This window comes from Nannobrachium achirus (genome assembly GCF_963921795.1).
Source record: "Nannobrachium achirus genome assembly, chromosome: 4".
In the NCBI taxonomy this organism is placed as follows: Eukaryota; Metazoa; Chordata; class Actinopteri; order Myctophiformes; family Myctophidae; genus Nannobrachium; species Nannobrachium achirus.
The window spans coordinates 12,431,736-12,447,315 of NC_137813.1; the positions used below are offsets into that span (position 1 = coordinate 12,431,736).

Genomic DNA, 15,580 nt, shown 5'->3' on the forward strand with positions numbered 1-15,580 from the left:
GTAACTACTGTACCTTTGTCTTCCCTTTTTATTAATATCACCTAGATGTTTTTCCTTTGGTACTTTAAATTGCAATAATGAGGCAATGAAAATACCCTCCCCCCATTCACTGCCACTATAAAAACAATCTGCCCAGGGTCATTTGTACCACCATAGTAACAGGGCAGAATGGGGCGGGATTTGCAAATGAGAGAATTTCCCTAGGGTCCCAATTGCACATGTCACATTGACAGTGACCCACATCGTCTGCTGTGGTGTGTTCAATTCTCCCATAGAAAGGTGGTGGCATTTACGGCCTTCACCCCCCTCCCCTGTACACATAATGTTTAAAATTTGTGATGATATTGTAATTTGGTGTTATTTTTTATGGTATGTTGATGAATTGAATATAGCACCTCAATGGTCCACAGAACGTTTTGGTTTATCCTTTTGGACCAAGTGTTTGACTGTACTTGAATTTCTTTTTTGAGTTATTTTTTCCTGCCTTTATTGATAGTAGGCTACAGTAGGTGGACAGGAAACAGGGAGAGACACGGGGAGTGACATGCAGCAAAGGTCATCGGGATCGGGACTCAATCCTGCCACACGGTGTCAGGGGGTGCATCTCTCCACTCCGACATGTCTCCTTTCCGACATGTCTCCATTCCGACACTAACCCTATCTCTACCCCTAACCCTAAACCTTAGGCCCATGGGAGTGTCGCCACTCCGACAATAAGAAGTCCATTTCGGAGTGGCGACATGTCGGAATGGAGAGAGCCTCCCGGTGTCAGGCAGGGGCGTCACAAGGGGTAGGAAAGTTAGACTGAGTTACTGGGGCCCAAGGTGGAGGGGCCCTAATACCTTTATCTATTGAAAAATAGCAGATATACAAGCTCACAGCGCGGCACCGAGTGCCGCGCTGCGAGCTTGTAGATCTGCTATTTTTGAAAAAGTCGTGAAAATGTGTGAAAATCTTTGAATAATATGCAATTTTTAAGCGAACATTTCTAACTCAAATTTTGCTTCTGGGGGTCCCTGGAACGAAATATTTTGAGATCGGGGTCCGTGGCCAAATACATATCATCTTGGGGGTCCTTGACATAGGTTTCTTGCACACATTTTCATGATTTTTCAAAAATAGCAGATCTACAAGCTCGCAGCTTGTATATCTGCTATTTTTTAATAGTTAAAGCACAGGGGCCCCACAGTGAATCCTTGTACCCGGGGCCCAGAATTTGGTGTGACACCCCTGGTGTCAGGCATTAGAGCCTATGTGGTATGCGCCTGGACCGCTAGGTATAGCGAGCGCCCCCTCTTTGTATTTCTGTCTAATAATGTATGTGGCCATGCAATGTATATATTTTTTTCTGTTTACAGTAGGCCTATATACATTATTTTAAATGTCTGTTATTGTCCTTACCTGTCCAGGCAGCATAAGGCTTGGTTCTGTACATTTGACTTATTATGTAAACTAGAAAAGCAGTTACTGCAGAAAATGTGTGGGCTCGCTGAAATCACACACAGTAGCCTACAGTAGAAGTCGGAAGATGCATACAATTAGCTCATAAATAGCACTGCTCACTTTCACACTCGGTGTGATTTCTTTTTATTGCCTCTGCCAGGCCGGATGGCCGAAGGCTGAAGATTTTCAAGTAAACATTTTCAAAAAGTATAAAAATGTATGTGCACATAGAGTGTGTGTGTGTGTGTGTGTGTGTGTGTGTGTGTGTGTGTGCGTGTGTGTGTGACTTGACTTAGACACAACACACACTGATTGCATACAGCTGCGTGGCTCTTTCTCGCTACACAATAGACAACATAATTATAGCCTAACCCTCAGGGTTCCTTAAAGTGATCCCTGACTAATACGACAAATGTCTTAATACATTATAATTGTCCTCTATAACTACAATGTAAAATTAAAAACACCTTAAATATTTTATTTCATCTAGAAATAGCTAATCTTTCACTCAGTAGGGGAAATGCCTGTCGCAAGTTGATGATGAGCCACATCAGGCAAAAGTGGGTTTGCCTGATGAAGACGTAAAGTCGAAACGTTGCAGTTGCCTATAATAAAAGTACGTTTTTTGGAGCATATATGGGTGGGTGACGTGACGTAGCGTTTTCGCTGTCCTCGGTGTCAAACATGTATAAATAAAAAATATATTTGTCAAAAACCTTCTGAATATTGTGCAGGACATTAAGCTTTATGTGAACTTACTCAAGATTAAAACATTTCATTCCTCATTTCTTCAGAATCTTCAACCAAACATGGTAAATGTCATCTGGTGTGACTGTCCCGACCTTGTTTCTCAAAGTGGGAACTTGAATAAAACTAAGAAAAATAATTGCTAAAATTCATTTAAAAATGAATTTAGGCAAAAAAAAAAGTCTATTTGTGAGCCTATATCTTTTCAAAGTCCAAGCATAATGTTTTCAGTCATTTCTGATCAAAAAGATTTTGTCCCCCAAACCAAAATCATCTGGTGTGACACTAGTTTGGAAAAATTAAACAGGCAATAATTTGGACACCTACTGGGCTAGAGAGGTCCTTCTTCTGTAAGGCTATTCAGCACTCCCAGCACAACTGCAAGACAGGTGTCTGAGGTGAGTTATGATTTTAACATTTTCATGAAATGCCATCTTGTTGAAACTTTGACAAGTGTGGCACTTCTGGATGTCATCTGGTGTGACACCTTTTTCATTAATAAAGCAAAAGTTATTTGAAACTTTGGTCATAATTACATGTAAATCTAGGTTGTTTTGTTATAGCTAGCATGTTGTTAGCATGCTAATGTGTACCTGGTAGCCTCAAGGTAGTCCTAAATGCAGAAAACGTCATCTGGTGTGACACTTCGTCATCTGGTGTGACATATCTGCTTGTCACGCCAGATGACTTGATTGTCACACCAGATGATATATACTGTATTTTCCTACAGACATAACAATAAATAACAAGTCCCATGTTTCTTTTGTCCATTTAAAACATTTTAACATGTTTAAAACAACGTTTTAAACATTTTTACATAATTTAATTTAGCTTCATTCGGTGATACAGCAAATTCATCAGACAGAGCAGAAACCCCTTCACAGAAACCTAAACCTTATATTGTGGTAACACTTTATAATAACTATCCGTTATAAGCAGTTAATATAAGACACTTGACAACAGAAAATGGGTGGTACAGAAAATGTGATTTTATTATTTCCAAAATACACAAACATACTGTATAGTGATGAATGAATGGATATGGAGGAAGGGCATTTAAACAAAACCATAGCTGTTCTTATCCTTACTTGGATACAGCAAAACAAATAAAAAGAAGGAAAAAAAGTAGGACTACTAGTTATAGATTTAGCACAATTCAAATAAATTGATTAATTTGGACTCACTGATGTGTTCAACCAGAGGCTCAGTGCGATTGCAAGTCATCAGCTCAACTGGCTTCATCAGGTGAAGCAGTTCAGACACATCAAGGAGAGCATCCAACCCAATGAAATGGTCTTGCATATAGACTTTTCTGAGAACTATGCATGTAAACTAAACACAGAGATTCAGGCGTTTCATTTTGGTGGCAATAGGCAGCAGGCAACAGTGCATACCGGAGTTGCCTACTCAGTCAGTGGCTCCCAGTGCTATGCCACCATTTCACAGTCCTTACGCCATGATGAGCGTGCTGTGTGGGCACACATCAAGCCAGTTATTGATGATTTCCGAGGAAAACAAGACAATGCAATTGACACCCTGCATGTCCTCAGTGATGGGCCAGCAACCCAGTACCGGAATCGCACAAACTGCTTCCTCATGAGCAGCATTCCTTATACATGGGGATTCAAGCGGGTCACCTGGAACTTTTCAGAGCGTTCCCATGGAAAGGGCGCACCTGATGGTGTGGGAGGGGTGCTGAAGCGTAAGGCAGACATGTATGTCCTCGGAGGCAGTGACCTACAAACACAGAGGGATCTGTGTGAGTATTTACAGAAGTCCTCTGAAAAAGTCACTGTCATGTGGATCGAAGAAGAGAAGATATCCAACATGGATGAAATGGTCCCTCCATCAGTGCGTCCAGTGACTGGCATCAGCACTACGCACCAGGTTCTTTCTATCTTCCCGGGAAAGATAGTTTACAGAGACCTGAGTTGTTTCTGCCAGTTTCCTCAGATCTGCACCTGTCACAACCCACGGAAATTACAGTTCGACCAAGTCTCCAGGGCTGAGGTGCCAGGTGACAAGACAAGTGATGAGTAAGTATAACTAAATCATTCTCTTTGCCAATTTTATGATACCTGTAATTGTACCTGTTTAATGACAATAAAGTAACTTATGTCATCCATTCATTCCTTTTCTTCCTTAACTAAGTGGTGGCCCATCTGCGGAACTGCCCCCTTCCCAGGTCAGCTGCAGGCCCAAAACAGCTTCCGGAGCTCAGTGAGTATAACATACTTGGCAAACTTGAGGACTTGCTAGTAATTACATTTTACTACTAAAAACAATCTACCTGACAAATAAATTACATTTAAATGTCTCCTCCTGAAGGTCTTCTACTCAGGTGCTGGACACACAAGTGCATCTATTGGAGAGGCCCAAGCTGAGGATTCAGACACCTCCTCAGATGAATACACACAAGGACAGTTTGTCATAATCAAATATGAGGGAAAGCCATATGTGGGGCAGATTGTTACCATTAATAAGGAGGGGCTAGAGATAAACTGCATGAATCAACTTGGAAAAATGAAAAATGGTTTTGTCTGGCCAAAGGGGCGAGACTGCATTTTCTACAAAGAGCAGGAAGTTGTCTGTGGCATAGCAGAACCGCAACAGGGCAAACGGTTTGCTACCCTCACCAAATGTGACTGGCTGATGTACAATACAGTCTAAATGTCTAGATACCCTCACCAAATGTGACTGGCTGATGTACAATGCAGTCTAAATGTCTATTCTAATCTAATCTAATACTTTTGTACTTTCACTCACTGGACTGGACAATGAGGTAAGGTAGGACCCGAGACAAACATAGCGAAAATAGCTGATCTACAAGCTCTCAACGCATTGTGCTGCGAGAGCTTGTAGATCAGCTATTTTCGGAGTTGCACAACCCAGCACTCTTTAGCTAGTGGAGATGTGGTGTAACGACATGATTCGTAAATAAATTTGTTCAACTCAAAATGCTGTGTTCAAGTTCAGGAGACTTCGGAAAAAAGTAATACACCTGAATGCTGAGTTGTTTCCAATAATTGGTGTTAATAAAATGTTGCCTTGGCTCCCAGTGTGGCTATGCACCTTATTGTCTCTTTAAGATCCTTCTGCCGTGGGCCGGCAGAAGACTTAGGTGTGCGTAGCATTCCTGTGCACATCCTCATCATCCATCTACTACTACAATTCTTTGTTATCCTATGTTAAGGCCCAACAATACTATCCTGTTCAGAAATATTAAGGCCATGTTATTTAATGTTAAAGCAATTTTACTGTTGCTGTTTTTCCTGGGTAATTGTTTAATCAATCAGTAAAGTTCAGTACTCACTAATAGGTAGGTTAAAACACAGTTTGCTTTGACACATGAAGATATGGTCATCTGGTGTGACACTAAGTCATCTGGTGTGACATTCCAAATAGTGAGAAATCATACCTTTATTAATGATGAAACCGAAAAAATGTGTATGGTTTACATAGAAAATAGTATCAGGAAGAGTCACAAATATTTGTGTAATTTTAAAGAAAGTTTTTGTCAGAATAAAATTAAAATATGTTGAAAGATCGACAACATGGGCCTCACACAGAGTGTTGATTATGAAAAAAATATACAGATTCAATTAATTTTCACAAAACTATAGTGGATCACAGGTTAGTTATGATAAAGGACTTTGATAAAGTGAGTAACTTAAGAAAGGTGTACTCCATTTTCATTTTATGAACAATTATTGTCATGTCACACCAGATGACGGTTTTAGGCACAAGTACAACAAACTGCTCAATAAAGTCTGATTCCAATAAAATATCTAAAAACAAAATGTGTTTCCATAAAGTTGAGAGTGAGTAGAACAAAAGTAAATAATTTTTATGCCTGCTATTTAAAGTTTTTTAAAAAACATGTTTTTTGGGGCGTCACGTCACTGACCCATAAACAGTGTGCGGGCTTCTTCTCCATCCATGCCTCTAATATTTGACACTTTCACCAATGTTTGACCGGAGGTACTAAAAGAGTCTTTAAAGTCCTTAAATTGTCACTTTAGAAATGTGCAGATGCCTTACGTATAGGCCTACACGTATACTGTATGTTCGTCTTTTTACTGTTGAGTGAGAAAACAATGTTAACATTTAGCTAAACATCTGGGGACCCCCCACAATAATTTGGGTCCCGACCGACATTGACGTAGAAGGATGTAATTTGCATAGGCTACAGAAGTGAGGGGACTTAATTATTTTGTCAACCTTCTTTATTTATATTTTATTTAAAGAGAAAAATCTTCTCTCACACTTCTCCCAGTGTGCCAAAGCTTCCCCTGTCCTGTGCCAGTGTTGGCACTGCCTAAGGTTGCCTACCCCTGCAGTACAGTCTATCTACTGTTTGTTGACCTTGGTTTCATGTCAGGGAGTGGATAGATTAAATTCATAAAGTTACATGTTCTCTCAGCCATGCTTATTCTCTTGTCTGCAATCACTGCCCACATGCCCAGAGATACACTGCTCTATAAGCTGCCCTTATACTCTTATAGGCCCTGAAATAATGAGTGGGGCCCTTGTACAAGCCAGAGAGCAGCCAATAATACTTTTGATGCTGTAGGCCTAATAGTCTTATTTTTTTTAAATATTTCTTTGCAGTATTAAGAATATCTTACATTTTCCCTTTAGAAATGTGAAAATGTGAAGATATTCCAGCGCAGTATAATGCCAGATGGCTAACATCTAATCACCCAAATGTGCGTTCAATGTTTTTATTTTATTGATCTAAATAGAATGAGGGTGAGCTATTGTAGCTACAAGACATTCCACAATGAAACACCTCTGTATTTAATGGAATGTTGCCCTCTGGTGGTGTAACAACTAAGGACATGTAATATTCTCTAGAGAGGAAGGATTGCCTGTCTTGTGGAGTAAAATTGAAGATAGTTTATCTTCAATTTTTGAGAATTTTAAGGCAACAAACTTCAGAAAACGTTTAAGTTTGACAATCAAACATAAAACTGTAAGTTTTGCTTAAATTGGTTTAGTTGGTTTATCTTAACATTTTCAGTTGCCTCAGCTTTTATAATTTTTGTGTCTGCAGAACGCTCATGGTGAATGAGAGTCCTTGGAAATACAACTTGAAAAAAAAAACACTGTCCTAGTGGACTCCTATTAATAGATTAGATAGATTTGTATTAAAGTGTCCTACACCAAACAAAGCCCAGCCCGCACAGGCTTACAAGACACTCACAAAATATAATTTACATATAAGATACACCACAAACAAAATACAAAATAAGAACATATTGATTGTCCACAATGTGATTTAGGATGCAATGTTCTCTGCCTTGCCTTCTCTACGAGTTTAGCTAAAACAAAAACTTCCTTATTGAACAACCAGCGTAACATAGAACATTCAGACATCCAAAACAAATCTGGATTTTTGTCTTGCATTTTCAAATAAAGAATTTCTTAAGTCATGGTACAGTGGACAGTGAAAAACAAATTGAATCTCAACTCCCAAGTCACAAATAGGAATAGGTTGCCACTGGGTTTTCTTCCTTTTTTTATTTTCTAAAAACTTAAATGCATGCACATGTTTTAATGCATGAAGTGTGCTGTTCTGTTTAGTTTTTCCTTACATTTACATTTTGTTTGTTTTTATTTGTTTGAATAAGATTTATTGTGAGGCCATGGAGGCTACTAGAAAACTTAAAGGAGTAGTTCACCCCCAAAATGACTTTTTTTCTATTGATTACTCATGGAGAGTAGAGTTCAATAATATTTTTTGGTTGTTGTCACATTCCTAAGACAAAAATGTGATAACAATAAATTTACCCCCATTGATTCCGGATGTTGACCCGTTTCGAAACGGGTCACCATCCGGAATCAATGGGGGTACATTTACTAAAATCAAATTTTTTTCTTAGGAATGTGACAAAAACCAAAAAATATTATTGAACTCTACTCTCCATGGCATGAGTAATCAATAGAAAAAAAGTCATTTTGGGGGTGAACTACTCCTTTAAAGATATAATCAGAGTTTTGTTATCTGTATTATAATTTGTATTTGTATTTGATGACTGCTGTGGCCATCTGTCATGATTAAGTGAACGTTTGAATATGCCATACATAGGCCTACTGTCATAGTAATTAAATCAGTGTCATATATAGCTATTCTTAAGAAACCCTGGAGACTTGACATTCAGTAAGTGGATATTATGATCAAAATAAGAACATTGACCAGGTCTTTGGCACAGACACATTTGTCTGCGTACGGACATATTGATGACCCCTGATCTTAATCCTAACATTTTGACCCAACAATGCTCTTTAAGTAAGGCCCAAATCATAGAATTAAAACAACACCATAAAGAGACACGCCTGTCAATAAAGTTTTGGCGAACGCATAAATAAAGGTTTGCCCATAGGTGACTGTAGTTTTATTATTGGATTTCTAGGGTGCTACTTTGAAAGAAAAACAAACAAAAAAAGTTGGGATTCTACACACACTGTGTGTCTGGTGATCGAGCGCTCAATGGCTGAACCAGCAGAAGATGTAGGTTATATTTCCTGTACGGCTTCTTCCTCATATAAAAGAAGAGAAGTTGGTTATTGCATTCAGTCGTTGTCAACATGTCTGCTGTCTGGGTCACACTCATCACCATCTCCATTCTCTCCTGCACAGCCCTGAGTGAACAAGGTAAGAGGTATTCTACTGAACACCTACACACACACACACACACACACACACACACACACACACACACACACACACACACACACACACACACACACACACTATAAATGAAAATGTATCATTATCTCAAAATCTTTATCACAAATCTATTATGAGCCAAGATAGCATATCATTTTTTTAATGTCTGTTTTTCCCCCGTCTGCATGCAAAATCCCTGAGTGTTAATTTAACGTTGAAAGTGTAAGAATGTAATATTGAATAATTGAATATGTATTCATATCTTTGTGTTTGTATGTGCATGTGCTTCCATCATTTTTTGGCAACTGCAGGCAGCGATGGGGTGACATGGAGAACAATCGGAACATCCATCAACATCACCTGTAACCCCTCCGTTGAAGGTCCCGTGACTGTAAGTCTGAAGAAAGGTCTGCACAAAGAGGTAGAGGTTGTCAATCTGTACAGGACAGGCAAGGTTACAATTAAACAGGACCTACACACCAGAGTGAGGACCAACGGCCAGATGAACATGTTTGAGGTGACCATCGCCAACCTTACCAGAGCAGACACAGGACTGTACCGGTGTATTTACACCAAACTGGATGAAAACCTCACTCCCATGCAGACAGAAGGCACCGGCTCTGTCCTCCTGGTGGTAGAAGGTGAGATTTACTGCTGATTTCTTTTAAATGTACTTTCAGCACATTGTTGGGATACTGTTTTCCCCTAAAGGGCGAGGTCGCGCCAATCCTTGGTCATCTGGCCAGTGATGTATATCGGACCAGTTACCCATATATGGAGAGCCATGTACTGTATATAGTACATCCCTTTTATGCCCATACATGGAGATCCCTGTCTGAACCAGCCGCACAGATATGGGCTGTCCTCCTCCATATATGGGCATTCCCATTTGAAGTCCTGTTAGATATGGGTTTAATATTGATTACATAAGGAAGGGATCTCCATATATGGGAATAAAAGGGATTCTGTTAGAGTGGTTCCCATGACATCAAAACACACAATATATTTTATGCCCATACATATCTGAACCAGCCACACAGATATGGGCCATATCTTGGCCATCTGGCCAGTGATATATCGATGACATCAGGGATCTTCATATATGGGCATATATGTTTCCTCTGCTGTTGTATCCTACTACCGAGTAGTAGCTCCGTCCTACTCCTCCCGTTCAAATAGTCAATTCAACTGGAAGTTGACATTTAAGTCGGGTTTTGTAATATTCTAATATGTCAGAATCGGTTTTGCATTCATATGCTAAAGATAAGTGACCTGTTTCACCAAGCAAGTGTAAGTAAATGAGGAGCATACGGTATATAGGGCCCTATTCTCATCCAAGCTAAATCCCTAAACATCTTTGCCTTTTTTTTACTATTTTGAAGAAAAAAAAATAAAACATTTTTAAATAGTTCAAATAGCTGATCTACAATCTCACAACGTGTCGATGATGATCAGCTATTTGAAGTATTTAAAATATTTTTCAAAATAGTAAAAAAAAAAAAGGCAAAGAAGTTTAGGGATAAGGGGTTTAGCATGGACAAAAATAGGGCCCTGTGTCCAAAATCTGTAATTTACGTGATTCAAATATATATATATATATATATATATATATATATATATATAAATCACACCCAATGTGAAGTGAGCGGTGGTCGTGCTTGCATAACGTTTTCAGACTAGGATTTGAGTCTAGGATGTACAGGGTATGCTACACACACACGTTTTGCTATGGCAAAACGCTGAGGAAAAAGGCTACAGACACACGATGATGACATCACTAGACAAACATGATGCTACGTACACACATTTTACTATGGCAAAACGCTGAGGAAAAAGCCTACAGACACACGCACAGCCACTCTATGGAGCGGTTTACCACCGTTCAATAAAGTAGCAGATTGACAAGCTCAAAACGCGACGCTTTGTGGACATGCTACTTTTGATAGTTTTGTGTGATGCTGTAGTATGATAAAGTTGGGCGTTAACTTACGGAAAAACACAAAAAGTTAAACTATGGAGCGCAATGAGAGGTTTCTGCCCGACAGCAACGATATACAATTCAAATTTACAGATCATCTACTGAATATAATATATCACCAGTATTTGGGATTACATAGCAAAGTAAAGAGCAGTAATGTAAAGTGCCTTTCTGACCTCTTTCACCATGTCCTTTATAGATATCAGAGCCACGCCATGTGAGACTCCTGACCCGGCCTCATCCCAGCCCTCCACTGTCCTGCTGGTGGTGTGTGGTATGACCGCTGGCTCTGTTCTCCTCATGATTGTCATTGTATTCAACCAGGTAAAGATTAAGAACACAGTCATCCCACAACCTTAATTAGAATCGCCCCGTGTGTTTGTGTGTTTGTGTGTTTGTGTGTGTTTCCATCTGTAACTCCACGTTCAGCAGTTGTTCAATTGTCTAAAAAACATAATACAAAAATCAATAACGCATGTACCTTGCCCAACATCAACTTTATCACCTTCAAATGTGTCTCTACTTCTCATAATCCCCAAATGTTTAAAATATTTCCCCAAATTTTGGCCTGTAGGCAGCTTTGTCCTGTGATGCGATTTACATCACAAATGGGCGTCAACAAGTGTCTGTCTGCTTCACACCAAGGGGCTGTAGGCTAGTTCTTATTATAACTGTGGTCTGGCAAAAGACAAGGGGCCTCTTGCGGGAGAGGGGAAAGCGAACTGAAAGAAATCTACAATCATGTTAATATATCGGACCAGTTACCCATATATGGAGACCCCTGGTACCCATATATGGAGATCCATGTACTTACTGTATATGGAGATATGCTGTGAGAGCCAAACATGCTTACTCAGTTATTTGTTATGTGAAAGTCCTATGACGTCTATGACATCTGACATCATACCCTTTTATGCCCATACATGGAGATCCCTGTCTGTAGAACCAGCCACACAGATATGGGCTGTCTTGGCCATCTGTCTTGGCTATATATGGATTATGTTAGTGTGTATGTGGCCGATGTGGCCTCCATATATGGGCATTCCCATATGAAGTCCTGTTAGATATGGGATTGACACCAGGGAACTCCATATATGGGCATAAAAGGGATTCTGTTAGTGTGACATCATAATGAAGCCAGAGTGTGATGTCAGGCGTGACAGAGATACAGACAAGATGTTCCGGTTTTCATAGTTAACTGTGACATACTGTGACATGTGTCGCAATTATTCATGGGACAATAATGAATGAGAATACTGGAGATATCCCTGCACTGGTTTGGGCATAACGTTTGACAATGCAGGAGTGACTTTATTTGTAGTCATTTATTAAACAAGTATATGATTTATCTAATCTAACAATTAAAACAAAGTCCATAGATTTTAGTTTAGTTCACGGCCCGGGTGAATTGCACATGAACAACCCTTCTGTTACTGTTGTGGTGGACAAAATTCATATAACAGTCATTGTGGTATTGATTTATTTAATGTATTAGTAGATGCAACTTAAAACCCTCTGCATGGTTGACATCATCACCTGTTCCTCCCTGACAAACCTATTTCAAAGATGGCATATGGCCAAACAGTTGTTTCTTCTTTTTTCCTCAGTTCTCTGTTTGCTGGAATTGTCTGGTCAAATGATGTGTGGCAAGTTCTCTTTCGTTTAGTTCTTGCTGATGAGACAAATACTTGGAATAATGATGAGACAGCTCTGTCCATGTATGGTATTGTACACAAATTATGTCTGAGATTTCAGTTCCCTTTTCTCATTTCTCTGTCGGCTGGAAAGTTCCCGTCAAATGATTTGTGGTTTGTTAGAATGTGTCTTTCCAAGTTACCTTCTTCACTGACACTATCACTGCATAGTTGTTGCAATTATTTCTTGTAGAGTATGTATTTTGTCTCATGGCATCTGTTCCAAAACTCATTGAACTGATGTCTTGTCTCATTAGTTGTGGTTGGAAAATAACGTAACTAGTAAGACGCCCCTATAGCATTTATTTTATGTGTTTTTAGACTTTTATAGTTTTTACTAAATAGGTGCTTGGTCTACCTATGTTTTTCTTAGATTACTATTTCTATGCATTTGATGTATTGATGTTGATCTACTGATGTTTTACCTTGCTTATTGTAAACTGCTTTGGATTAAAGGGCCACTTTCAAAAAACCTTTTGTCATTGTATGATCTAATCAGGCTTGTATGAACACCCTGAACAGTTTTTAATTTTCTTCATTCAGTATTTAGATATTTGATGTAAATATTATCTGGCCCTCCAGGCTCAGGGCTTCTCCCCAGAAGAAAATTAAAAACTGTTCAGGGTGTTCATACAAGCCTGATTCGACCATACAATGACAAAAAGTTTTTTTGAAAGTGGAATATCCCTTTAAGAGAGTCTGCTAATGAATGCCTAAATTGTTGTAAATTGTCACTCACAGATCTTCAAAATCAAAATGGCACGCTCCTCTCTGCCTTGAAGACACACCTGCATCCTCCCTCTGATTCCTATAAACTAAACAGGTATGAAATGGCTTCATTTCATTTGTTAAATATTTTTACCCCTTGCTTTTAGAGATGCATTTGAGACTCTTTCTCATAATATCATGATCACCCAATGTGTTGTGGACTTAATGTACAGTACCTGTATATTAGAATTTCCCATCTTTTGAGCATGCTGAATAATGATGACAGGGATGTAAGGGAGTGTAGATCTTCCATGTTCCTTGATCTAATCTAGCCTGGGAATCAGAGCCCCACTTCCTTGGGTTCAAAGAAAAAAAAAGAAAAAACTGGCCACTCGTCTCCTGGGTTTTTAAGGTTCATTGGACTGGCCGGACTAGAATGATGTTTGGACACAATTGTGTCCAAACTGGAGTGTCTCTGGAGTGGGTGATATTCCGCTAATAACTGACCCCTCACCACTTTTACTTTGTTTTAATTTTACTTTTACAGTAAAAAACAGGTTACAAGTCGTTGGCCGCAACTAGCGGCCAATCATAGGAACTTCCTGGCGCCTGCCCCCCTGATTACACCACAGTGCCTGTAACAGAAACCATGTCACACTTTCTGAATGGCTGCTATGCCTATAAAGGGCTTCACACAGCACGTCTCAACAGAATAGTTGATCTCATAACAAAGGACACATCAAAACATTGTACACTTTCAGTGAGAATGTAAAAGATATTCCCTTGCCAAACCTTCCATGTTTCAACTGTGTACTGATAATCCTGAAATTGTTGCCCATCCCATAATCTATTTACTGTACATGTCTGCTGTTCATGTTCTTTTGTTTTTCATGTTTTTATGGGTCTCAGTTTACCCTGAGGCGTCTTACAAGTATAACTGTTCTTGGGGGGAAGCTTAACCGATCCTCAATCTCGCACCACTCTTCCATTGAACTCAATTGACTTTTGGGGTTACAGAAAAAAAATCCATTAAATTCAATGGACTTTTGGGGTTTTGAGGTTACAAAAAAGGTAACAGAAAGCTAAAATCTGCTGCTGAAATTTGACCATTTAAAATGTAGAATTTAAGTGTTTCTGCCCTGGCCATCTCCTGGCCTCTTGAATTATAGTAGTAGTAAGATACAAAGATGCAAAACATAAGATCAGCAGCCCATTGTTTGTTTTCTTTGTCAACAGAATTCTCGCATCAGGCGGTGTCACATTGTGATCGCAGATCTTCCAAACCACACGCTCCTCTCATCTGCCTTGAAGAAAACACCTGCAGCCTCCCTCTCCCTGAAACAAACATTCTGTCACAAGACTTCACGGAACAGTCCAAGCTAACATGGCATGGCTAAGATGGCATCATCATCAGCGGTAGAAGCCAATGATCACCATTCCTACATCTCCTTGGCTTTATCCCTCCATTCTCCAATTTCTGCAATAAACTGTGTTATACCCAGAATGGCTGCGGTGGTTGTCATTTCATGCACACACCCCACCCCACCACACTTTAGTTTATTTTTTATTTTTTACATACGATAGGCCATGTGACAATAATAAATGAGAATACTGCAGGAGTACAGGTAGCCCTGCACCAGTTTGGGCATAGATGTTTGGCAACTAGTCAAACTTTCTGTGTAGGAGTGATTTTATTTCTAGATTTATTAAACATTGTTTACAGATATGATCTAACAGCCAATAAAGCAAAGTCCATGGACCATAGACACGCACATGGTTTACAGCAGATCAGGCCATTTCTCAGAAACAACCCCCAACGCATCTGAAAGTGAAAGCATCTATCTAGGCAGGGGCGTCATTTGGCCCTCCAGGGGTCAGGGAAGTGCATACAGTAGAATCAACAAAACCTTTACCCAGATATAAAAAAAGAAACGCCTGTAAAAACGCTATCCTTTTTTTAGTGTGTGTGTGTGTGTGTGTGTGTGTGTGTGTGTGTGTGTGTGTGTGTGTGTGTGTGTGTGCGTGCGTGCGTGCGTGCGTGCGTGCGTGTGTGCTTTGCTGCATGCTAAATAGTAACTCTATACAACTATCTGGAGCTCCTTGTTAGACTGTTGTGTGGGGAATAAACACATGAAACTGAAAAACCCAAAATAAAACCCGAGAAGTTTCGCACCCGCCCTGTGGGCGTGTCCTTGCAAAACCCCCAATAAATATTTGTCAAATTATGCCTCTGTATCTAGGGCAGAGGCGTCTTGATTTTGGTTCCTGCTTCCTGTGTGTGTGTGTGTGTGTGTGTGTGTGTGTGTGTGTGTGTGTGTGTGTGTGTGTGTGTGTGTG

The 15,580-nt window shown here is 39.6% G+C and overlaps 1 protein-coding gene across 1 annotated transcript in view; it reads left to right on the forward strand.

Annotated features, from left to right (window-relative positions):
- The window catches only part of LOC308282654 (tetratricopeptide repeat protein 19, mitochondrial-like), a gene marked incomplete at both ends in the record, with an annotated part of 3,103 nt that extends 1,466 nt beyond the window's left edge, over positions 1 to 1,637 (forward strand). The window contains one exon of the mRNA XM_080723043.1: positions 1,604 to 1,637. Coding sequence (XP_080579169.1) covers positions 1,604 to 1,637 — 34 coding nt within the window. The remainder of the gene's footprint in view (positions 1 to 1,603) is intronic.
- Between the last annotated feature and the right edge of the window lie 13,943 nt (positions 1,638 to 15,580).